The 26056-nt window shown below is 39.4% G+C and overlaps 1 protein-coding gene across 3 annotated transcripts in view; it reads right to left on the bottom strand.

The window, feature by feature from the left end:
* The window catches only part of SEL1L3 (SEL1L family member 3), a 57893-nt gene that overhangs the window by 18842 nt on the left and 12995 nt on the right, over window positions 1-26056 (bottom strand). For all 3 annotated transcript variants that reach the window (XM_042468423.1, XM_042468422.1, XM_042468421.1), the window contains 13 exons: window positions 25040-25607; window positions 21012-21138; window positions 17795-17916; window positions 14921-15036; window positions 13238-13293; window positions 12884-13016; window positions 11022-11151; window positions 8998-9123; window positions 8008-8225; window positions 6372-6551; window positions 4949-5068; window positions 2884-3024; window positions 835-897 (listed from right to left, as the gene is read on the bottom strand). In XM_042468423.1, the coding sequence (XP_042324357.1) occupies window positions 835-897; window positions 2884-3024; window positions 4949-5068; window positions 6372-6551; window positions 8008-8225; window positions 8998-9123; window positions 11022-11151; window positions 12884-13016; window positions 13238-13293; window positions 14921-15036; window positions 17795-17916; window positions 21012-21138; window positions 25040-25607 (2100 nt within the window). The remainder of the gene's footprint in view (window positions 1-834; window positions 898-2883; window positions 3025-4948; window positions 5069-6371; window positions 6552-8007; window positions 8226-8997; window positions 9124-11021; window positions 11152-12883; window positions 13017-13237; window positions 13294-14920; window positions 15037-17794; window positions 17917-21011; window positions 21139-25039; window positions 25608-26056) is intronic.

Here is a 26056-nt window from a genome sequence, read left to right as displayed (position 1 = left end):
AAACCCACAAAGAAATATAGGCAAATAATTATTTTGATATATTTCATAGGATAAGGTACACAGAGTGATTAAACAATATTGTTATTACTTGTAGTCTCAAATGGTACTGTCCAAGGAAACAGTTTGCCACATTTGTTCTTTGCTTGATCAAATCAGCATTTTTTGGTGTGGTAGTGACCAAGTATGCATAGAAAATTTACTATTTCTGAAAAATGATTTTTTTAACCTAATCATTTACCTAATTTTGCCTAATCAAGAAACCAGTGAAGCTTTGAAAGCTTGCATGATGTATTTTATGCATTTCAGTTGTCCCAATAAGTTTTGTGGATTTTGTTGTATTCATTATGGATACCCTCCAACTGTCCCAGTTTGGTAGGGAACTTGAGCTATCCTCTTGACATTCCACTTTTTCAGCTGCTTTTAAAATGTCCCAGTTTCTCTCTCCTCCTCCCACTTTCCCCCTCTGTCCTCAGCTTACTACAATTGCTGAAAACTGAGTTCAATGTGTAAGAGTAGTTTACACTCAGTTAGCTCAGTAGAGACCAGAGGAGGTGAGAAGTGGAAAGAATCTTGCCCTTCCCCGCAGGTTAAGGTAAAAGCAAATGTCTACAGCCTCTCCTAGCTTGTTTGCTCTTCCTCATTAATAACTTTTGCCATTTTGACCACACTTGGATGTTTCTTGGCCGCATGTGTTCCAGTATAAATCTGTGAAAGGTGGAGGGTATGATTATGGCTTATGAGTCTGGCAGGTCACTCACTTCATCCAATGAGAGGGAAAGAAATCTAGGTTGGTTCAAGCACAAGATCCCATATAAACTTTTTGATAGACGTTACCTTCGATGCTGCTTTTCTCATCAGTTGTACAGCAAGCGTTTTGTTCTTTTTCACACCTTGACCCTAAGCAATGATAAAAGTTAATTTTAGGGATACAAGAAGTTCTTTTGATTCCTTCCTTCTTGAAAAGTGACATTGCTTTCTTGGGACATTTATTTGAAAATTCAGTGGAATTTTTACAAATGGTTAGTTGGCATATTAGCAAAAATGAGCTTCATAGGCTATCCAAATACCGACTGGCTTGCTATTGTCTTAACACTGATCTATTGCATATCTATCCACATTATGTGAGGGTTGCATCTCTCCATGACACCTTGTAAAACAAGTCATTTTCCCCCATTAGGAGATATGCAGTAACTTTTTAGAAGTTTGCTGCTCTATTGAGGGTAATAAATTTTGGAGGGAAATAAGAAACATGGGCACCCATTTCATTCCTATTATGTTTCATCTGTCAAATACCATATTGTTCTTATGTCCCTTCAAGTCAGCTTTAGTGTTTGACAACGTATGATGGAGTTTTCTTGGAATAATTTGTTCAGAGTTTTTCCACTGTCTTTTTCATAGGTTAAGAGAAAGTGGTTCTCTCAAGATCACCTAGTGGAATTCCATGACTGAATGGGGATTCAAACCCTAGTCCCCTGGAGTAAACACTCAAACCGAAGCACCACACTCACTCGATATCAAATACATAGTAGATTACTATTTTAAAAGCAATACAGATGCACTTTTAAAACTAATGCAAACACAAGTGTGCCATGTAATCCTATATATGCTTCCGTGCAAGCAAATCCTATTGACTTAAGTGAGATTTATTCCCCTAGAAGCCTACACAATTAAGACATTATTGTGCTTCAAATATATCCACAGGATTACTGAGGTGGAGAAACAGAGCACCAGCCAATGACAGAATGTTGTAAATGACAAAATTTGTCATTGATAATCGACATCAGTTTAGTTCATTGTCTTTAACAGTTGGCAAGACTGAATTTGATAGCTACTATAATTGCCAGCTTTTGAGCATCTTGGGGATGTAGTACACAGATAATGCACGCCCCAAGGTGCCCAGAAACCTGCTTCACACCAGGCAGCCTCCCAAATGTGGGCCAGTTTCCAAGCAGTCCGGCAGCATGGCGTTTATACTGCACACGACACCAGAGCACCTTAAAGCCAGCTTTCCACCACAGTGGGGTGGAAATGCTGGCTTTGTGCCGGTGCAAAAAGGAGCGGCTATTTTGCTTTTTCGGCTGGCAAAAAGGAGGATTGGGGTTGTCATGTGTGGTTGCTGCTGCTCCAATCCGGCTTTGTCAGGGGCAATCTATTTTGCCCATAAATTAAATCAGAGAAATTGGCTTATGGACATATCCGGCTCATGCACAACCAAAGTATCAGGAAACCCCCCAGAAAGACAATTATTTTACAATCTATTCTAGACAAACACTGACTAGAGAGTACATATAAGGTATGTTAAGGAGTGTGTGTGTGTATATGTGTGTGTTTTTTAAAAAAAGAATCCTGTTGGACTATTATATCAGCAAAATTGAAGGTTGGTGTACTTTTCCCACTGTCGGGTAGGAGGGTATTCTAGTACACCAATAGTTCAGCTGGATGTGCACCAGCTGTCACCTGGTGCCCAGGCACAGCTTTCTCCTAACCCAAAATGGTCACTGAATGGCCAAGGCAAATACTTGGAATACTCTTTCTTGGTGCAGCTGACTGGCTGCCCACCTCTCTTCTCCCCCTCTCGGAACCCACACTCTGTGTAAGTAAATGTTCCACCAGTTAGATAGAGCATCTTGTCCCATACCTTTCAGCTAAAGATTAACAGTTAATTCCAATGGCAACAAAATTATTTTAAAAGAAGTTAGAATCTGTGAAAATCAGTATATTTACATTAAAGATAATTAGAAGAAATGGATCAAGGACACTGGGTGAATTTGGAGAAACTTGGACGCTGTTATCTTTTCTGATTATTTAAAAGGTGAAAGAAATTTGTGTGTGTGTGTAATGCAATAAAAAAAGAATGTACTATATTTTTAAAAGTTATCTTACCTTGAATAAAACAATGGAATAATCATATAGGGATATTGGGTCTCCAGTTTCCAAGGCACCCTTTGCATACCACTCTACAGCTGCTTTGGGATTTTTCCCCACTCCTTGTTGCCCCCAAAATAGCATCTGTCCTAAACGTTGCTAAAGTAAGAAAAATGTGTAAATAAACTTCAAATGTGAAATGTAAAGAACAATTACAGATGTTCCAAAAAGCTTCTGCAAATTTTAATTGGGCCAGGAGAGGTACTCCAAATCAGCGTGATCCGTGAGCTTGGGCCTGTCCACAATCTATTTATTGCATCAATAGAAATATAGTGTCTAGATCAAGGGAAGTAATAGTGCCACCCTATTCTGCCTTGGTCAGGCCTCACCTAGAATACAGTGTCCAGTTCTTGGCACCATAATTCAAAAAGGATGTTGACAAATTGGAGTGTGTCCAGAGGAGGGCACGCAAAATGGAGAAGGGTCTGGAAACCATGTCTTATGAGGAAAGACTTAGGGAGGTAGGTATGTTTAGCCTAGAGAAAAGCTAGATAAGAGGTGATATGATAGCCCTGTTTAAGTATGTGAAGGAGTGTCACCCCTTCAAGAGGATGGATGGAGCAAGTTTGTCTTCTGCTGCTCCAGAGACTAGAACACAGAACAATGGATGCAAGCTCCAGGAACAGAGCTTCCACCTCAACATTAGGAGGAACTTTCTGACAGTAAGAACTGTTTGACAGTGGAACACACTCCCTCGGAGAGTGGTGCGGTCTCCTTCCTTGGAGGTCTTTAAACATAGGTTGGATGGTCATCTGTCAGTGATGCTTTGATTGTGATTTCCTCCATGGCAGGGGGTTGGACTGGATGGCCCTTGTGGTTTCTTCTATGAATCTACTGATTGTCCATAGTAAGTTTCCAGGAGACAGAGAAACAGGTGTAACCAATGGGATTAAATACAGTACTGGTCCCTGGCAAATTAGGGAAAAAATTACTTGCCTCCCATGTCAGATAGCCTGAGAAGCACTGTTCCAAATCACAGAGGCTGCATCTGCACTGCAAAAATAATCCTGGCTGACACCACTTTAGCTGCCATTTCTCAATGCTATGCAATTCTGGGAACTGTAGTTTTGTGAAACATTTAGCCTTCTCTTTCAGAGAGCTCTGGTGCCACAACGAACTACCGTTCCCAATATTCCATAGCTACTTGCTAAAAGGGCTAAGTGTAGATCAATCCATTTATTACTATGGTAATATGGATGTGATTTTGAGTCGTCTTCTGCCTGACTAGAAATGCACAGTAACAGTACAAACCCACAAATATTCTCTTGGACTAAGCAGGTGATTTTTGTGCATGATATCTAGATAAGGGCCATTGTTTAAGATATATGCAGTAGATATGTTATCTATGTTTACTCAGACTTACAACTCAATGAAATTTAACAGGACTTACTCCCTTGCAAGTATATACAGCTAGGGTGAGCATCATGTAGCTTGCTAACCCGAGATGAGCCCTGCCCATTTTTACTACCCTCAGTGGTGCCAAGTTTGGCAATATAGTGGTGGCTAACCTCTTCCAATATTTTCCCTCTGGAACAAGGTTCATGAGCACAAATCTTATTTTAGAAATAAAGCATGCTCCTGTAAGTGTGATATCTTTCAACTTTAAGTTTGCGTTGTTGGTATACTTTGTTTTAGAGTTGAATTTTTTGTAGCCCCCAACAGATTCCAGATCACCAGTAAGACTCATCATAAATGTCTATCCCTGATTTGAAGAACTGTGACTTAAATATTCCTTGAGGAAGTTGAAACTAAATAGATGCTGTTTTGCAACATATGAAATCAAATCTGCTAGCGTGGTCTCCTTCATAAATTGAGCCACATTACTGGTCCATTTAGCAGGCCTGCTACTATATTTTATTATGTTATCAGCCTTCCAGGGTCAAATTTTGCAAACACATAAACCATACAGTTGTCCCTATTTGGGAACAGACTGCTTTTGGCCATGTCAAAGTAAGCCTTCTTTTTTCGTTCAGCCCACAAATAGTAACATTGAAGGCTGAAATGTATTAATGTTATTCAGTACCTGAGCAGCTGCATCTCCCCTTTTTGCTTCATGTTTCAGCCACATGAAGAGGTCACCACTTTCTCGGGTTTGAGCCTTTAGTAAATCATCATCTTGAAGCCTTACTGCTTCTACGAATGCCTAAAACAAAAGAAATGAAACATTACAAACTGTAAATGAGAATATTTTTAACATCAATGAAATCCTTTATCTGTTCATCTTCTCATTTTATTTATATGCTCCATCCTAGCATTCAAGATTTCTAACAGTTTGCCTCTGGCTCTATGCTAAGTTGAGCATTAGGGTATTGTCAGCTGATATAGAAGGCTGCTGTCTCTACTGAAAAATTCAGCTTAAATTGCAGACATCTACCAATGAAGGAAAACAGGCAGTGATGGTGAGAAGGACTTTTGTCTAAGACATTGGAGAAGGTGCCAGTCAGAATAAGAAATCCTGAAATAGGTGGACTGCGTCAGACTAAAACAGCTTTATATGATTAAGCTGAAGCTGATATCCAAATCTTGGTTAGAAAAGAGAAACTGCCTGGATACTTCAGAGTGATGTGGGACGGTTGTCCTCATATGTGTCTGGCTGTGCCACCCACTGCCATCAGCACAGGTGTGAGTCACTCCGAAGCCAAAATTGAGACACCCAGCATCAATCACATGGCTGGGAGCCTCATTCTGACATCTGAGGGAGTGACTCACACCAACAGAAGTGTGGGCAGGTGGCACTGCGCGACATGCTGTAACAGCAACACAGCATAACTTTAGAGAGTACTGGATCTTTTGGGAAGATCTGGAGCAAAAAGTGACTTTTAAAAATCCTTGTAAAGGGTGATATATTTCAGATTTGGTGCTGAACTCGCTGCATGTTGTCCAGACAGTACACATCAGAAACTGGGATTGGGCCCTGCCTTGTCCAGACTGATCACTGTGAGGACGAGAATGTGTTATTTGGCCCGTAAATACTTGGCCACTGTTTAGTTTTGTGAAAATGTTTGCATTTGGATACTGATATTTTCATATGCCAGCCATTAGCAAAATAAATAATAAATATAATATGACTTCAAGTGGTAAAATAGAAAAGATATCAGATTAGTCCAACCTAAAATTAAAATGGTAGTTCCTCTTTTTTTCAATAACTGTGCTTAGGAAGAATGTTTCCCATGTCAGAGACATGCTAAAATTAGGGCATTATTGCCCTAATTAAATCTAAATAAGCAAAATGTGTACCACTCTGTTTTTTGATCTACATTTAGAAATATTGGGGGGGGGGAGTCCAAGTTTGAATATGACATTTAAACCCCTTAAGTACCTGCCACCAAATATTTCAGTTCAGTCACTTTTGCCTACTACGTCTCCTATTTTTATATCATGCAACATTAACATTACATAGTCAAAAATAATTATGAAATATAATTCTGGTAACAGATTTCTTTTACCTGGTCTCCATCTGCAGTATTTTGATCATGTGGTGTCTTGACAGCAACATCACTATAGTAAGCATATGACAGCTCCAAATCTCGGGGATAGTGATTAATGCCTTGGTAATGCTTATATCCAAGGTTCATTAGGGCCAACCTATCACCTCCTTGAGCTGCAACCAAACTGTAAAGGAGCCCCTGGAAAAGATCAATACACGGGGATTTATGTTTGATAACAGCTAATGAAACCTGGCATTCAAAAACATAACAGTATCAGCATATTGCATGTGCTAAAACAGGTCTATCAGATAACAGGAAAACATACTACCATTTGCTCTTCTTTTTCATTTTCCTTTCTGTGTCGCCACTTGTACAGTCCTCCAGCATTTCAGATAAAAACTGGGACACATGCAGCCAAGCAACATCAGAGTGTGGTCAGTCAATAAGGATAACCAAACAAATTAGAAGAGGCTGCAGGAGTTTGCTTTTGTCTGCACCTAGTGAGAAGCCCAAGACTCCATCCCCACATCTCCTTTCCTCACCCCCATGCTGACTCTGAACTAATTTTCCACTTTGAAATTGATTTCAGCAATGGAAGAATGCCAAGGGCAAAGGGAGAAAATGGGAGGAGAGAGAAACTGACCTATTTTACATGCAGCTGAAAAAGTGAGAAGACAGAGGATTAATTGATATAATTTCTGTCAAATCAGGACAGTTGGAAGGTATGCAGATAAGGAAAGTATGCCCCATTGGCAACAGTCTACCCTTGAGAGCTGTTTGTTGCCTATACTCGTCCCCAAGCTCTTGTATTCTCCCCAAAGTGAAGGGTTGGGAGGAATTGCCCCCAAATCACTAAACAGGTGAAAATTGCTCTCACTCAATCACTCATGTAAAGCCATTCAAGTGTCCACTTGCATTCTATCTGCCTTCCACCTTGCCATTACTCTGAGCTCTCCAAGCTGCCAGAACAGCTAAGAAATCAAACTGGGAAGTAAGAAAAGTGGATTTTTTAGCAGATGAGGCCTGTGGAAGATGAGCAGGAGTGACAAATGGACTCTTCATAGGCTGCAGTTGACCATCGCTACTATATGCAAACATTTTTTCACCTCTGGTACTATTGAACTTAAAATACACAAACATGCCAAAAATGTTTATCAATAAGGAATGTGGGATGAGTGAAAACACCACAGCCTGTGTTCTAGACTAAGATACACCCAATGAGATAATAAATTTTGCCAGTATCCTTTCTAGATTTTTTTTTCAACAAAACCAATAAGAAATCTTGTGGCATCTTAAAAGTCTAAAAGACATTCTTTGGCATTAGTTTGCGGACCTGATTACATCCATGAAATTCAATGAAAAAGCTTTATACCAAAGGAAACTTGATACGCAGGGTCCTGTTGAGTCACATAATGGATCACAATGTGAACAGTTTGACATGTTCACTGCCTGCACCATAAAGAATCTAGGTTCTCACTGCATGAGTCAAATCCACACAGTCTGGAAATTGCTGTGTGCTCAACGCCAAGCAACAGATCCCACATTATTATGTTATTGAGGCTATTTCCCTGAACTTCAATAGGATCTTGGTTTTAGACTTTAAGGTGCTACAAATCTCAGTCACACAATCCTTGGTTAAAAGGGAAGCACTCACCTGAACTGGATCTGCAGGCATACCTACTCCTATTTCAAAGATAACACCAAGGACATAGGAAGCTCTGTGATATCCCAAACAGCTGGAATCCATCAGGGACAAGACAGAAGAGTTTATATAATATAAGCCATCTTCCCTGGATAGATTTTGAGCAGTTGTCATGAATAATTTGCGTCCATTTTCTATCACTGAGTCCTTTTGGCCTCCATGTGCTAAAACTGTTAAAATAAAGTGTATGATTAAACTAAGCTGATTAGATACCTTCGGTTTCCCACAGTCTTACTGCTGAAACGTTTCAGGGTCTATTATTATGTAATGATGTAAACAGTGCTTTCAAATGGTTGAGTCTCACACCATGTTGGCAACATATCAAAGAAAACTCAGTGGGTTTGGGCATTCAATACTTTCCTGGAAGCTGCTAGGAGAAGCAGACACATCTTCTGCAATGGTGCATACAGAAATCAGATATTCTTACTAAAGCTGTAGTTTAAAAACTGTGGTCCAGGAATAGCCAGTGGTCCTTAGTGCATTCCAGTAGTCCCTGAGACCACAATGACAATGACAGAAGAAAATGCTGAAGGGACAGAAATTTCTTTCAGAAGTATAGGAATTGCTAATTGAAAGGAATACTGAACATTAAATATTGTACAGTTCAGAATGTAAGAAGAACCCTACTGGATTAGATTGAAAGCCTATCTAGTTAAGCATTTATTCCCAAAATAGCCACCCTGATGACTATGGGAACACCAGAAGCAGGACATGTTCACAACAGCATCTTCCGCCTTGTGTTCCCAAACAACTGGTATTCAAGGACACACTGCACCAACACTGAAGATCACATACAGCTCTCCTGACTAGCCTCAATCCTTTCTTAATTCATGTAATCCTGCTTTAAGATTCAAGATGTATACTCTATAGATGGCAGCCATCACTACAGTTTGTGATAGCAAATTCCAGTTTAACTATGCACTCTGGAAAGAAACACATTACCTTCTGGCAACTGTATGAATATGTTGTGATATTTTTCCCATAGTTCTTTTCGCCAGCTGACCTCAGCACATTTGAGGTTACTTCCATATTTGTTTATCATTGTCAAATAATAGTTGTCATGAACACCTAAAGAAAATGAAATTGAATCACTCTGGCTGTCTATGAGATAATTACCTCATGCTCACTTTCTTTTGGTTTAAGATGGTGTTGCCCTATAGTTGATTTTGGGGTGCATGAGGATAACACTTTGGACATAATTACGCTACAGACATAGTGTGCATCTACACTGTAGCAATAATGCAGTTTTATAACACTTTAAGTGCTGTAGCTTCATCCTATAGAATCCTAGGATTTGTAATTCTACAAGGTCTTTAGCTTTCTCTGCAAAAGAGTGCTGGTGCCTCTGAGAACTACAGATTCCAAGATTTTGTAGGATGGAACCATGGCAGTTAAAGTGGTGTCAAACTGCTTTATTTGTACAGTTTAGATAAGCCTATAGACAGCATGATCCTAAGCATACGCAAAGCCCAACTGGATTAAATGAAATTTACTGTCTACTAAGTGTGCTAGAGACTGCAGCTTTAAGCTGGTTTACATATCATTCCCCCTTCCCCTACTATTCCCCACAATGGAATCTATCTATTCTTTTATTTATTTATTGCGTTTTTATTTGGCAAAAAATGGCACTCAAGGTGTCAAGCAATAATAAAACAAATTAAAAACTAATGCCATTAAAAGATGTTTAAAAGATTAAGGATGCATAAATAAAAAGAAACACTAACTCAATACAGTAGTTTTTGTTTTTTGTTATTTGCTGTCAAATTAGCTTCAGTTTATGGACACTGTGAGAGACCTCTATGAGTTTCCATTAAGTAATAATGCAGAAATGCTAAAAGCCAACTTGCATTTTGTTTGCTAGTGGGAGAGCAATGGAGAGAGGACCAGCCTACCCTGTCTTGGCTAGGAGTAACCAGTCTAAAGATTTCTAATTTAGGATCGTCATATCCTTGCCAAAATACAATTAGAAGAATTCTTAGGATCTTATCACACAGGGGACAATTGGAAGTATAAATGGTGATTAATCCGTGATAATCCCGCAATCACGCTAATGGTTTTTACACGAAGTCGTGTTCAAAGTGATAATATTCCTTGAATAACCTGTTATTATGGCACAACTGCGCAAATGTTTTTCACACAACATCAAGGTGGAAAGTGATTAAAATGCCATTAACCCATGAATAACCAGACAAGACACAGCAGCAACTTTTTGCTGTTTATTGCCTGATTATTCCTTGGCTATTCACAGGATAAAGGCCCGTGTGTTAATCTCATTTTAATCGCGTTTTAATGTCAATTACGCAATTTTCTCAGGTTAATTACTGTTTAAAGTTCCAGTTTCCCCCTGTGTGATAAAACCCCCCATTGTAAGTTTTTTTGTGTGTGAAAACTATAGATTTATAGTTTTGAAGTGTCCAGTCAGTAAATGGGGATAATACAGGGATTTTTGTTGTTGGGTGCCTCCAAGTCATTTTTTTACTTATGGAAACCCTAAGGCAAATCCATCATAGGGTTTTCCTGGCAAAATTCTTCAGAAGGGGCTTGCCATTGCCATCATCTGAGGCTGAGAGAGACTGGTCCAAGGTTACCCAGTGAGTTTTTGTCCTCAAGCAGGGATACCCATCCAGATTATATTGTTTAGATGATATTGAGTTACATCCCAGTGAATGAAGGCAGATTAATATGTGACCCATATATAAAGTATAGAAGAACAGGGCAGGGGAATGAGAGAAGGGAGAAATGATATTCCATTATTGTAGTCCAGAACTAAACTGTTTGGTTGCTGCATGCCTGCCTTTGTTGGGCAAAGAGAAGCTTACAGTGGAGACAATTTAGATCAGAAAAATGTAGGGGGGGGAAGGGTTTCCCTTGTTAGAGCTGCTTTGACATGAAAAATAAATGATAGAAGAATCTCCTTTACATCATGTCTAGTTCAGCCCCCACTAAAGGGCTAAATGTACACTTACACTTCGGTTCTTCTTCAGCTTGTCTCAGTGTGAATCCATACTTGGATGCTATGCTCTGGCTATCTGCACATTTTTGATGGTACACATCAATTCTTTCCAAAATGTCATTGCTGAAGAAAGGGTTAGAAATCTGGAAAAACACAATATCTACTAGAGTGTCAATATTGGCAACTAACACAGTGACAGCATACTAGGGAAGTCTTTGCATAAATTTTTGAAATTTTGTTTTAATTTCCTGCATATAGGTGAATTGCATGACACAGCTAAATGACCACCACCACTCAGATCAATCCAGTTAAAATGTGTAGTTTTGCAGCTTAACCACACTGTATGTATTGTTGCTACTGTGTGCCTTCAAGTCATTTCTGACTTATGGCAAACCTAAGGCAAACCTATCACAGGAGTTTATTGGCAAGATTTGTTCAGAGGTGGTTTGCCATTGCCTTCCCCTGAGCTTAGAGCACGTGATATGACTTACCCAAGATCACTCAGTTACATAACAATAAATATAAAACCAGGTAAACTGCAAAGTTGTTCAACTTTTTTGTCCCAAATTCCCTCTATGAGATGTGAGGGACATTTCCATCATGTCCCCCTCCCAGTGGCAAATTAGCCCCAGGAGACAGGAAGTGATGTCTACTCACTTTCTGTTTTTAAAAAGCCCACGTTTGGGCTTCAAATAGTCCAGGAATGCCCCTAAACATGGTGAAAATGCCCTCACATCCTCTAGAGGTAATTTGGAGGCATTTGGGGCAAATTTACCTATCTATCTATCGCAGGAGTGGGGTGTGGCCCTCCAAGATCTCCTGGTGTGACTAAGGTGGCTCCCTAGACTTCCACAGTTCTCCACTCCTGGTATAAATTTTGATATCTTTATATTGGAAAAAGGATTGCTGCAAAATACAGTTCTTATAATATTTATATATCTATCTGTTCCTCCTATCATGTGTGTGTATGTGTCTATTGTCATCAGTCAACTGTAATCAGCCCACAGTCACACTGTCAGTCAACTGTCAGTATGTGTGTATCGCCATCAGTCAACTGTAATCAGTCCTTCCCAATTCACGGGAGATCCATTCTGGACTGCAAATCAGAAATATCACAGATATTCAAGCCCCATTGGTTACAACGGGGGCAAGTTCTTGCGCGTGCCCCGTTTTGTATTTCCCTACTTGCCATCTGCGAGAGACCAAAATGGCAGATCCCAAGTCTGCAAATGGGGAGAGGTGAGTGTATAATTATAAAATACTAGATATGAATGGAAAGCTCTCTTTCACATACTGATGTTAGTTTTAAAATAGGAAATGCTGTCTGAACAAATTTTCATGCAGTGTGAGAAAAGATTTTGTCCAAGTGACTAACACAGTCATAAGAAAGTGTGTGGATGGTGTCACAGAATTTGGTAATAGCAAGCATGTTCTAGGTGAGAACTGTTTTCAACAATCCACTTTATGCTATGCTAGAAATATGAAGACTGAAGGATATTTCATTGTTGGGGGGGTTCTTATTTGGTGGGCAAACCCCGTTAGTCTTATTAGGAATCTACAGATCCCTAATAAGACAAAGAAAATGGGACACTCCTATCTGCTAAAAACTCTCAACCTACAGGATGGCCTGAATGGTGGAAAAGATTTATTTGCTTTCAATTGAGTACCAAGCTATACAAGGAAAAACAGAAGCATTATTTCTCCTCCACACTGTGCAGAACAGAGGCATGACACTGTTCACAAAACTTACAGTGGAAATCAGCAAGACTCCCAAACAGCAAAATCAGGAGAAGCACTGCAGCTATGCTCTCTTACTAGTATTAATTTGTTTTATTTAAAAGTACTTTTAAGTCATATTGCCTCTTGTACACTCACCCTTTCAGTCTCGAGGCCATTTAGACGATAGTATTTTACTGTTCCAAAGTATCCTTCAATACCAGATGAATATGTGCTGCCTCCCAGAACTAAATATCCAGATGTGTCATCATAATAAAAGTCTTCTCTAAAACTAGAAAAGTAGATAAGTAAATAGTTTGAAAATTGACTTGTACCTTTCAAAATTATTTATGTAGTGATAGGCTTAAAGAACACATGGTACAAAACCCCATTGTTTCTCAATAACTCTGCATCCAAAGAGCTAAGTTGTGGGTTGGGATTCATCTAAAGGAAATTGTTACAACTATGTAAGAGCATAATGTAGTAGTCTCAGCTGAAAGAAGTTACTCTTACTTAAATGTTTCATGCTGATGAGTTTTCAGATTCTTTACAACACTGTGTATTTCTATCTAAAAAGAAAAAAACAAATATTACTTCAAACATACTGAGAATTAAAAATATAACATTTATCTACTCTTTGCTTGATGTCACGATATTCAGTTCACTCTTGGAAAAAATCCGTAAGAATTCAGTATTTCTCTATATGGACAATCACTACTACATTTTCACAAATGTATCTCAGATTTTACTTTTCTAAGTAAATTTTAAGGGTCTCTTCAGATCAGAGCTTGAAAAAATTATTTATTTTGCAATAAAACTCCCCCAAATCCCCAGTATGGTCACTATGCTTGTGCATGGGATTAGTGGAATTCTAGGCAACATAAAAAGTAACTTTAGTTGGCTTTGATTTAGATATATCATCCTGTTCAGAGAAGCGTTCCCAGGAATTGCGTGACTATTATTTGTTACTTAACATTTTTAATTTGTTGCCTGCTTTACTTTATTGTATCCTTTCCTGTATAGTTATGTATTACAGTGGAACCTTGCCTTATGCGGGGGATCCGTTTTGGACCCCCCCTGCATAAGGTGAATTCTACCTATGCTCAAGCCCCATTCAAGTGAATGAGGCTCATGTGCGTGGCGGCGCAGCGGTACACACACCCCGCCCCGCATTCTCCCGCAAGGCTTGAGCACATATGCTCAAGCCGCGTATAACGTGGGCACATTGTATTTATATGTATTATGCTATTATTTCTTAGATTGTATGCCATGGGCAGGTTTATTTTATCTATTTTATTGTTTGCATGTACAGCACTGTGTAAATCTACAGCGCTATATAAATAAAGCATAATAATAATAATATACTACCAGGAGCCAGGGGGAGAGATCAGAATTAAATAAATTAACATGGAAATGTCATGTTTGTTTGAATGTAGAATCTTATTGATATTTCTAGTGGCTTCTGTCTGTCATTATCAACACCACTAGCCACACAGGCTAACCAAGCTATCCCAGAATGGAATGCCACTTATTCTACCCATTCCCCAATGAGCCTCAACAACGCGCCCAGTTCGCCAGGAGACCAACCAAGGTATATACATATATGTGTGTGTGTGTGTATTATTATTATTATTATTATTATTATTTATATAGTGCTGTAGATTTGCACATCGCTGTACATAAAAACAATAAATATAAAAGAGTAAACCTGCCTATGGCGTACGATCTAAGAAATAATAGGATAATACATATAAAATACATAGCAACACAGGAAATGGTTCAATAAAACAGGCAATAAAAAGGAACATCAAATAGCAAATGATACGTCTCAGTAAATAAAATATTATGTAGAGGGACTCCCTTACCCCTTACCCACTCACCCTCCACCAGCTGCTGTTTGATGCATGCACAAGTATTCCCAGGCACTACTTTTGCAGTCCAGTACACAGGCACATATGCCACAAATAAATAGAGGGAAGTAATGAAAGAAAACATGAAACAAGAAAACATTGTCCTTCCTCTTTTTTGTCTGGAAGAAAATTCAGAGAACAGGGATATACAAGACAAGACACACACACACGTAGTCGGGACCGATCAGTAATGCTAGGAGAGGATGTGAGCAGGATTCCCTCTCCCAAACTCCCTCTGGTAGAATACTAGATTCCTTAGATTCAGCTATGAGGATATCCTATATACCTGCCCTCCATTAACAGAAAGGTCAAGTCGAAGCCACTGCTTAAGAGGAAGGCGGAAAGTAGTTTTCACAGCAATGTCTTCTCCTTTGACAAGGTGCATCTGGATGTGAACATAACCTGAAAGACAACCCCAAGCAAGTACTTAGTCCATTAAGTGAAAACAACAAATGTATTGAAGACTGATGTAGCCTTCCCAGCTATTCAAGAGCAGTTAGTTGTTTGAGGCTGTTACTTCAAAACAGAGATGGGGAACCTCTGCCAGCCTGAGGGCCAAATTCCATTTCAGAGTTCTCAGATGCCACATTGCAGTTGTAATTGCAAAAGTGAGATGAAAAATAACAGCATATTTTAGATTAACGCTTTTCCTGCCACTAATAAAGCCTAAAATAGGCATTTAAACTTTTCTGAATGGGAAAAACCCTATCCAAAAGATAAATGATGAGACTGATAAGAGCCTCATAAGGGTCAGTTTGGCCCCAGGGCTTGAAATTGCTGAATCCTACTTTAAAAATACATTTTTAACATTTATATTACACCATGAAGTTCCTTGTAAGGTGTATCCAGACAGAGGATTCATAACCAAATGGCACTGTCCAGTTATTTTATCCTTTTCCCTTACAGGGTTTATTCTAGGAAGAAAAATATGGGGAAAGCCAGGGAGAAACACAGGAAGGATGCTTATAGAAAACACTGTTGTCTGGACTGCCTATGAAGTTTTGTGAAAGAAGCTGTATGACTGCACAACAGAAGCCTTATCTGAAATCACCCTTGATTTCCTTGCAGCTTCACACCTTGGAATAATCTGGTATTCCAAAGCCATTCACTATGTCCTAGCATGATCCCTTTGAATCTAGTTAGGGTCTGTCCAGTTGACACAAAGTGGCCAACATAAAATTCTCTCAGGAAGAAAGGCTTCTTTGGAAGAGCTTTTATGGCACATCGCTTTTATGAAGTGGTACATCTATTTAAGTGGTACAGTGGTACCCCGGGTTACGAATTTAATTCGTTCCGCGGCGCCGTTCGTAACCCGAAAGATTTCGCAACCCGAAACCGCTAGCGCTGGAAAGCCGCGGCTTTTAAATTTCGTGCCAAAAAGCGCCGAAACACACCGAAAAAAATTTCGTAACCCGAAAAATCTTTCGTTACCCGGAACAGTTTTTTCCAAGCTAACTTTTTCGTACCCCGGAAATTTCGTAACGCGATCAATTCGTATCCCGGGGTACCACTGTATTTATATTCAACTGGCCTACTTTTCCATTAGTAGCCCCTTTTTGAGCCCTTGCAATTGTGTGAATTGGGGGTGGCTGCATGAAGATTACTTGTTCTACCGTATATACTCAACTATAAGTCGACCTCATGTATAAGTCTAGGGCAAACTTTGGGACCAACATTGTGGATTTTGATATAACCCAAGGATAAGTCAAGGGTACTCTCTGTCCCTTGCCTCAGCAGCTGTTTAAAGATCTCTGGCTATAAGGAAAGAGGAGCACGTGCGGGGACTCAGACACGAGGCAAGCATTCACTCTCTCTCAGCCTTTGCCTCAACACTGTTTAAGAGCTTTGGCTATGGGAGAAGGATGAAGACGCACAGAGGAGTGCAGAAGGGACTCAGACCAGGAGGCAAGCTTTCTCTCTTTGCCCTTGTCTCAGTAGCTGTTTAAAGATCACTAGCTATGAAGAAGGGTGGTCACTTATTTTAGGAGCTTTATAAGGAGTATTACACATTGCCCCATATATACTCCGACCCAGGATTTTGGAGGCCATTTTGGGGCATAAATTTCTCGATGTAGACTAGAATATATTTGATACTTGTGAAGTTCTACTTGTAAACACAAACACACATGAAAGCCTGATGACAATTGCAGTGCATCGAGAATCTTACATATGAAATAGCTCAAAGTTGCTGATGTACTGTATTCTGAAGTTGTCCAGAATAATGCTGCTAAAAGGTGTATTTTCATCAGTTCTAACTGCCATAACTTTCACTAAATCCAAAGTTGTGTTCATGGCCATCCACCAGTACATCCTTCCCATGCTCTCTGAAGTCCTCTATGTCACCCACAAAACTGCTCTGTGGAAGTTCTTGGCAATCCAGAGCAGGTTTTCAGGCTTAAGCAGGGAAAAGGGATTGCAAGAGAGAGGGGAAACTGCCCCACTAATGGAAAGAATTCCATCGGTGGAATGAACCCCCTGAGTACATATATAATCAGAAATTCGATATCTTTCAAATGTCCTAATTTCACAGGGGGAGACCAAATTAATCCTCTGTTGTCCCCCTTTCCAACTGCTTCTAATGTGTCACACTTTCTTTCTCCTCCTCCCCACTATATCTTCAGTTTAATTCCAAAATGAGTTCAAAGTGCAAAAGTAGTTCTCAATCAATTCGGCAATAGGAGAGGAAATGCAGAGTCACGATAAAGCAAACCACTGCAGCCTCTCCTAGCTGTTCTTCCTCATTAATAACCTTGACCATATTGAGCATATGTTGTTTGACCAAATGTGTCCCAGTTTTCATCCTTGAAATGTTGGTGGGTCATGCTTTCATTTTGCTCCTTTGATTATATGGTTTTACTTTCACTACTAATATATTCATCTATACAATGCAAGAACCATATGGTCTCTAATCTTTCTATTAGTTTCAGTAAATAGCAGACCAGGCTGAGAATCACAAAAATCAAACCTTTCCGTTGCAGATATTTTGTTTTCTAGTCTTATACAATTATACAGCCCTGATTCCTCCTCCAGCTGTCCATCTGACTGCTGTTTTTAAAAAACTGGGATGGCCTTTGAAAACATTATGTGAATTAAAAATTACATTGAGGCAGGGATAGCGGATTAAAATAATTCTGCCTGGAATGTTTGTTTTCTTACTTACCTTCATCATTTAGAAATACAGCAGGGCTACCATACATTTCTTCAGAATCAATGAAATAGAGAATTCCACATAAGGGTTTTTTGCAGTATCGGAGTAAATAAAGCCAGACTGAAACAGTAAAGCTGTATAAGCACAAAACTTGAATGAGAAATAGATGATGGATTATTGAGACAACTTTAACATAAAAGTATGTGGAAAACATGCAGAGGTAGTTGTGTTGGCCATTTAGCAAATTCAAACAAAAACCCATCAAACAGTGATACTTTTATTAGCCAACCAAAATGCACAATTTGAAGCTCCACTGGCTTCTTCATCAGGCAAGGTGGTACAAACCAAATTGGAGAAAAATTAGAGATGTTTGTAAGATGCCTGCATTCTGTTGTTTGGTTTGTAACATCCTGCCTGATGAAGAGGCCAGCAGAGCTTCGAAAGCTTGCAACAAGTATATTGTGCATTCTGGTTGGCCAATACAGTTAGGTGGATTTTTGTTTGAATAAAAGTATGTGGTCAGACATGTATTCAGTTGCCATGGGGTGGGTGGGTATTTTTTATTCTTAACACCAGGTCCCAGCCTGTCAATGACTCCCTGCTTTTCAGATAGACGATATGTTGGTAAGTGATGGGATGGAATGAATCCCACGGTGGGTGGATTCTTAATTATAGTCATGGCAGGGAAGAGATAAACCTCTGTGTTCTGCACTGCAGAATGGCTCACAGAGAGGTAATTCATTAGCAAGGCTGCTGCTCAGTCAGGCAAGCTGCACAGCTGTTGCAAACTTGTCACAGAGTAAATAAGGGTGCAGCTTGTGCAGATAGCAGAACAGCAAAAGTTTTCCCTCTCTACCCCAGTACTGTCAATTTGGACTCATGACAGCACTCAATGTTTCCATGTGCAAATTGTTGCTAGGACATTTGCAGGATTTAACTGATAGGATTTAACTGGACAGGATTTATCTGATAGAATGGAGGGCCTTTTTGAAATGTTACTATGACACTGGACTAGTTCCAATCCTATATTTATGCTAATGGAAAATGTTGGGTATGTGGGCACTGAATGTTGACCATAGGTCCAGCAATGGATTATCAAGAGCTTGGTTGCCTCTATAATGAAGGGAAGCAATTGCTTAATGAAGGTGAGCAGATGGTGGTGGACTTCCACTCTTATCAGCCCTAGCAATTAATTAAGAGATGGCAATTCTTTATTGATTACACTTACAAGTTAATATACAAGCTCCCATCCCAAAGTTCACCCATTTCAAAACATGCATGATGTCTTTCCACTATCTAATAAAGTTACTTTTTGGGTAACAACTCTCCATATTCCCCAGCTAGCATGGTCAGTGGCGATACTGGGAGCTGGAATTTTAAAACAGTAATTTCCTCAAACTCTGATCATAAAGGTGTGCAGACACCTAGACAGAGCAATCCATCATTATGGACTGTGAATCATATATGGGAAGAAATAAAGGCATTTAACATTAATATGATCCCTCATATCACATACATCCTTGGATGATTACCAGTACTACAGTATTCTATATCCCTAGGATTATTTTTCTTCTATCTAAACAGATTGTGTCAATCATTTACATGGAGAAACAATCAGAGATCATATACTACATACCACAAATTACAACTGCTAAGGGACAAAAAAGGTGGATTTCACCTCCTGACCTCAAAACCTTCATAAGAGGTTTGATACAGTTATGATATAGGATCAAGAAGAAACTGGAGATAGACTGCCCTGAATGGGCTGAACTGGAAAGATAAAGGAAAACAGGTGTGTGTGTATGTGTGTGTGAAAGGCCATTAGAGGGATGGGTAGCTCTATTATTCTTATCATCTCCCAAACTGTCATATTTGTACTCCTACAACAATAGCCACAAAGAGAGTATGGAGGCATTTGTGATGATTTCTGACTTTTGACTGATACACATTTGGAGACCTTATGTTATGGGGAAACGACCCTAACATAAAATTTGGAGACAAGCTAATTATACAGTGCATAGAGGTGGACCTAGGATTTAACAGCCGTAATGCTGCTTATTGATAAGAAAGACTGCTTGAAATAGGTAGAAATCAAAATTTGCGCTGCCCAAAACTGCCTTTTGCTACTTGCATAGAGCCAGAACAGACCAGCTCTAAAAGCTGACTTGCCTGCAGCTTGAGGTGTGGTGTTTAGACATCACACACCCCAAGATGTCTTGAAATTATCTGGCTGCCCAGACGTGGGTGGCTTCATGATGCTCCAGCAGCGCAGCATATACATGCCACTTGCCACCGTAGCATCATGAAGCTGCCACGGGGCTGTGGCGGAACAGGAAAAGCTGGCTTTTTGCCAGCTAAAAAAGGATTGGCTCTTTGCCACTCCTTTTCTGGCTGGCTTCAAGGTGGATTAGGGCCACAGTGTGTGTTCACTGTTGTCCCAATCTGTCTTCAGAAGGTGCGACTTCAAACCACCCCTTGTGCCCGTCTGTTTTGCCCCATTGTGCCTAAGGGCTATGTTTGGTCTAGGTGTCCTGGATGCATCTGAGGAGCCTGGGGCACTTAAGATTCCTACATAATGTAGTACATATGGTGGGCATTCTCTCACATGACCACACACATTTTATATCACTATGCTAGAGATGAACTGAGTTCAGTGTTAAATAAGCTACAGATCATATGGGCCACTGAACTAGAAAAACCACTAACCCCATTTAAAATTGTCTTCTTGCAAACTCTAAGAACTCCTCTTGCAACTAATTCAACAGAAGACTATTTTCCTTGAATACTGGATACTGGACAAGCTGAATGTACTAGAACTCAGTGAATGCCAGAGGTGTTCTGAACACAGAGAGACTCTAGTCTGTATCATGTGATGGGGGAGTTTAGGTGGTAAAGCTTCAATGCTCAACAGGCTTTTGCAGTGTTAAATTAAAAAAAAACAACAATGAAAACCTTAAATACTGAAGAAAAAGAAGAAGAACACTAAGTTCTACCAGAAACTAGTTGCAAGAATGTAATGTGCAAACATCACAGGGGAATGAATGAGAAAAATTCTCAGAGAAGCAACTGTGGAAAAAAGCTCACTGTGTTCTTTAAATTTATGACTTTCTCTAAGATGGACTTGATTCTAATGAACATAAAATCAAGTAGAAAGCACAGATCGAAGAAAAATACATTATGCTTTTAAAAAACAAACACAAAGTTAGTAATTATGTAAAGATTTGCTTACTTTGGGTAATCAATTTGCCTCTTTCTGATCCTTTCAAGCTCTCTGTTCTTAAATTTCTGAAATTTCTTCACCAGGCCTGCCATCTCTCCACTGGATGCATAAGGAAAGCTGAGGATCTCTATTGCTTCTGTAAAATGTCACCATCATTAATTCATCAGGAACTGAAAACAGCCAGATACTTACATTATCACATACAATTGCTCCATTTGTTCACAGATGAACAACTAGTGTACAATACAGTTGCTCCTCCATTTGTGCAACTTCAGATCCATGACCCTCACTTACTTGTGAGGATCAAGTGGAGGGGGTTAAAATGGAGCATGCGTCTGAGAGGCTTCAATATCTGCAAGTATTTGTTTTTGCGGGGGGGGGGGGGGGGGGGGGGGGGGGAGGAGAGGGTCCAGAACGGATCCTCCACAAAAGCAGAGGGCTGACTGTTTATGAAATGTGTTGGCTAAGATTCTGGTTTCTACTATCCTGATCCTCTACATCAGTGATGGAGAACCTTTTAGAAGCCGAATGCCCAAACTGCAATCCAAAACTCACTTATTTATTGCAAAGTGCCATGTCCCTCTGGCTTTCTAGTAACAAACCATGGCAAACTTTGTGCTGGGGCGATGGCACATGTGTTCGCCATCACTGCTCTACATGGTTACTCAAAATGAAGTCGCATTTGTTACTCAAAATGAAGTCCCACGAGTTTAATGGGACAGGGCCCAAAAAGGAAGGGCTGGAATAGAGTTTTGGATGCTGATTTTTCAAAGGACTCACCAACAGGTGGATATTAAGAAACCACAGTTCTGGAAATCACAGGTGACAGGTTGACTGAGCTTCCCATAGAAATAAATGATCATGGAAAATTGTTGATTCCTATATAGTTGAGTCCTCTTAGACATTATCAATCAGAAAGGTATTAAATGATCAAGTGCACGCACTACAATTAACACAGGTATTCTAGTTGAGCCCCCAGAGTATGCAATCTCCCAGGTATGCAACCACATTTTATATTTTCTTTCTTTTTCTTGGTATATTAATTATATCTTTTTAAAATTTTATTCACTCAATTTCATAATATTTAATTTGCTATTGCTTTCATGGTAGTCAGATTGTTCCTGCTTCAGATTATTATTATTTTAATGCAATGAAATTGTATTTTATAAAAATGTTACTTGCAAGTAGGCAAAATTAATCATGACCTTCCTGCCTTCATGTCTTGCCTCTCCACCCAAAAAAAATTATCAGTAAAAATTGGACCACCAAGACTGTTATGTAGTTGAGCTCTCTAAGGAATGATCACAAGTGCATTTAGATGATTTAGCACTAAAAATTAAGACAACTATTGCATTTGTGTCTTCCCAGGAATAACAAAGGATGCACGCTATCTATTTTATGCACTCTTACTTAGGACTAAGATACACTGAATACAAGGAGGAGACTTCTAATAGATATTAATCTTGAACCCAAATCCTTTGATCCGTTACTGCAAGTTCACATCCCATCAGTGGTTATGTCAAATTGGAATATTTTTGCCCTCTAAATGCACCATTTTACACTTATTTTCACTTATTTTTAATTTGTGATTTTAAAACCTATTGTCTCAGCTAAGCAAGTATCTTTTGAACCTCTTTATTACTTCTCACCACACAAAATAATGTATTGCCATTAGCAAATGTGACCACCTTACTACATACTGCTAATTCCAGGTTTTGCACTAGGAGATTCTCAGTGCATCAAACTTGATATACAGTACGCCTGCACCATACACAGCTTTCATCTTATGCTGAAGCCGCGGCGCGTGAAAAAGAATGGTGCATGCGCCTGTGGCTCTTGCACTGTACCACATTGCATGCATGTGCCCTACTGTTTTCAATGGGGCTTGAGCATACATACCTTTTGTCTTACATGGGTGGATCCAGAACGCCATAAGGGAAGGGCCTGCTGTATTACATTTTCTTTTAACACCATTATGTATGTGATCCTATTATTTCCTCACATGTCTCTGCCACAGCTTTTGCTTTTAAATAATATAGCGGCAGGGTGGATGCTTTCACTGTTTTGTAAAAATGTACTCGCAAACTAGGGAAATTTAATACAGGAAATTTAATACAAGTCTCCCTTATCTGAAATGCTTGGGATCAGAAGTGTTTTGTTTTTGTTTTTATTATTTTTGAATATTTGCATATACATAATGAGATATCTTGGAGATTGGATTTATTTATGATTTGTACCTTATAACATAGTCTGAAGATAATTTTATACATAATATAAAGCAAATATGAAGCAAAGTTTGTGTACATTGAACCATCAGAAAGCAAAAGTGTTACTATCTCAATCACCCATGTGGACAATTTTGGATTTTTGAGTATTCTGGATTTTGGAATTCCAGATTAAAGATATTCAATCTGTAACTACCTTTCTTCCAGTGGTGTTCCCTGACCTTAATAACAGCTCTGGGCCCCCTGAACACCTTTTGTGCTGAGTATGAAGATTTGGAGAGGCCTCCTGTAATCATGTTTGGCCAAATATAAAGTTAGAATCATCCTGTCTATTGCATTCCCCATCACCATGTACGGATGTGAGAGCTGGACAGTGAAGGAAGTGACTAAAAAGAACATCAATTCATTTGAGATATGGTGCTGGAGGATACATTGGACAGCTAAAATGACAAACAAATGGGTCCTAGAACAGATCAAGCCTGAACTCTCGGTGGAAGCCAAGATGCTTAAACGTTGCAACCACACTCAGCCTATGAGATTAGAGAGTCCTCTTCAGACCATTGTAATTTACATCTGGGTACACAGGGTTGTTGGGATGGGTCTTCCATGCCACTCACATTCTCATCTCCAATTTTAACACTACATATATTGACATGAAGTACTGAACATGACTTAATTGAACTGTTAATTGATGTCATTCTATATTTTGTATCTAGATGTAACTACAGGATGTAATTGCATTTTGTCTTCGAGATAACCTTCTATTTGCCCAGGGAAGGATGTGACTGATTTTGTATTGCCTTTGTGGAGCCAGAGGCAGACTCCTTGTCTTATCTGACATTCAAGAAATAAGCCAGGATCTGAAATGATGGTTTGATCTAGGTTTATTCTAAACAAACCCTCGGTTAAATAAATCCAGTTTCCAAGTTTAGATGTAACAGAAACCTGCGATTTGCTTAGAATCAGAAGTGAAAGGTTCCAATTTCCTTCTTATGACTGTGAAAAAGTAGGGAAGAGGATGTGTATCAGCTGAAGCATGTGCTAATTTATTAATGTAGTATGGTTTACTATTCTCTTTGAACAGATCTATTGGCTAGAATATATGATCTCTATAACCTCCAGCATTTCATGAGTGGATTTTTCTGTATCCCTTGTTCTTTTAAATCGCTTCCACTGGGCAAAAGATTGTCAGAAAACTAAGAAGGAAGTCCCTTACCTGTCACCAAATGCCCCATTTCCTTAAGAAAAAGAATAAGGCAAAATTGGGAACCTACTGCCCTCCAGATGCTGGCAGCAGGTGATGATGAAAACAGTGATGTTTATCACACTATGCTCTTAAAGAGCTACTATTCCAGTGTGACTCCTCTAGCAGCCTCCTGTTGCATGCTGGGATTGGCAGTTTTAAGGAGCTGAACTTCTCTGCCTGAGAATTCTAAATACCCCTCCTTAAAACTGCCAATCCCAGCATGCAACAGGAGGCAGCTAGAGGAGTCACACTGGAATAGTACCTCTTTAAGAGCTCGTCTGATAAACACCTATGATCCAACCACAGCTGCTAATTTAGCAGTCCTGCAATAAAGATGCTTTCAAGTGATGTCACTACTTATAGATCCAAGTAGTAGACCCACTTAAACAAGGCCTCTTTTCTACCTGCATGTTTAAATATTCCACATTACAAATGTCAAGTTACTCCATGCTTCAGATTTTAAATGATCCCCTTTGGGTGAGCATCTTACATTTTTTGCATATTCACACAATATATTGTTTTGACAAAACTATGGCTCACCCCACCATCCAGAAGAAAATACATACCACTTTCATGAAGACATTGAGGTATTCTGTTTGCATGTAGTTTCCAGGTATATTCCAAGCCCCACTTCAGACACACTTTGTGCTCTTTGTATGGACGTTCAAAAGGTGGAACTGTTTCTAACAAAGTATAGTCCCTTGCAATTGCCTGCAGGTATCCTTCCCCTTGTTTCTCATGGTCGATCACTGCTTGTTTATGACTAAGCCATGCGTATAGTATCACTGTATGTACTATTAAGGAATGCTTGATCACAAAATCATCTCTGAAAACCATGTTGCTTGGAAATTTCAAGTTCACTGTTTCATTCCAAGTGGCGTGGAGGTGATTGTCATTCTCCCAACTTTTCTTATACACTGAAACACCAGTTCTGAATTCCAGTGAAGCTATGGCTTCTATGGTAACAATGCAAGGTTTTGAACATAAATAAGTGACTGAAATTTCGGTATCATTGCACACTCTTTTGTCCAAAATGTTCAGATTAATGAAATCTTCATAAAATACATTCTCTTCAGGCTGTTGAATGACAGGTGTGATCCGTAAAGTTTTCTTTCCCAAAGATGGCTCATATTTCTAAGGAAGACAAATGTGTACATAGATGTTAGCTGCTTCTTTAATATTTAAGGACAACTGAAAGAAACATTAGTTTTAATTCATATTGCTAACTTCCCCCTCCTTTTCACATGATTGTAAACCAAAGGATTATTTTGTGCAGTACCATATATTCCAACCATTCCAATCTGGCAGGGACAGGCCTGATTCATCCTCTGTCATCCCACTCCTTCACCTGATTTTAAAATGCCCCAGTTTCTCCTCCCTCCTCCTACTTTCCCCCTTTGTCATCAGCTTATTTCAGTTGCTGGAAACTGAGTTTGAAGTAGTTAAAATTTAAAGGAGTGATCCAAGATGTTTAACCTATTTGGAGGATAGAGAGCAGAGAGATCCCCCTTTTGGTCATTCATCTCCACATGGCAGTTAGATATGTCACCTCTGAAGATGGAGGTCCCACGTTCAACCACTGC

The sequence above is a fragment of the Sceloporus undulatus genome, chromosome 5 (genome assembly GCF_019175285.1).
Source record: "Sceloporus undulatus isolate JIND9_A2432 ecotype Alabama chromosome 5, SceUnd_v1.1, whole genome shotgun sequence".
Lineage (NCBI taxonomy): Eukaryota > Metazoa > Chordata > Lepidosauria > Squamata > Phrynosomatidae > Sceloporus > Sceloporus undulatus.
This window is presented reverse-complemented; position numbering and strand designations above follow the sequence as displayed.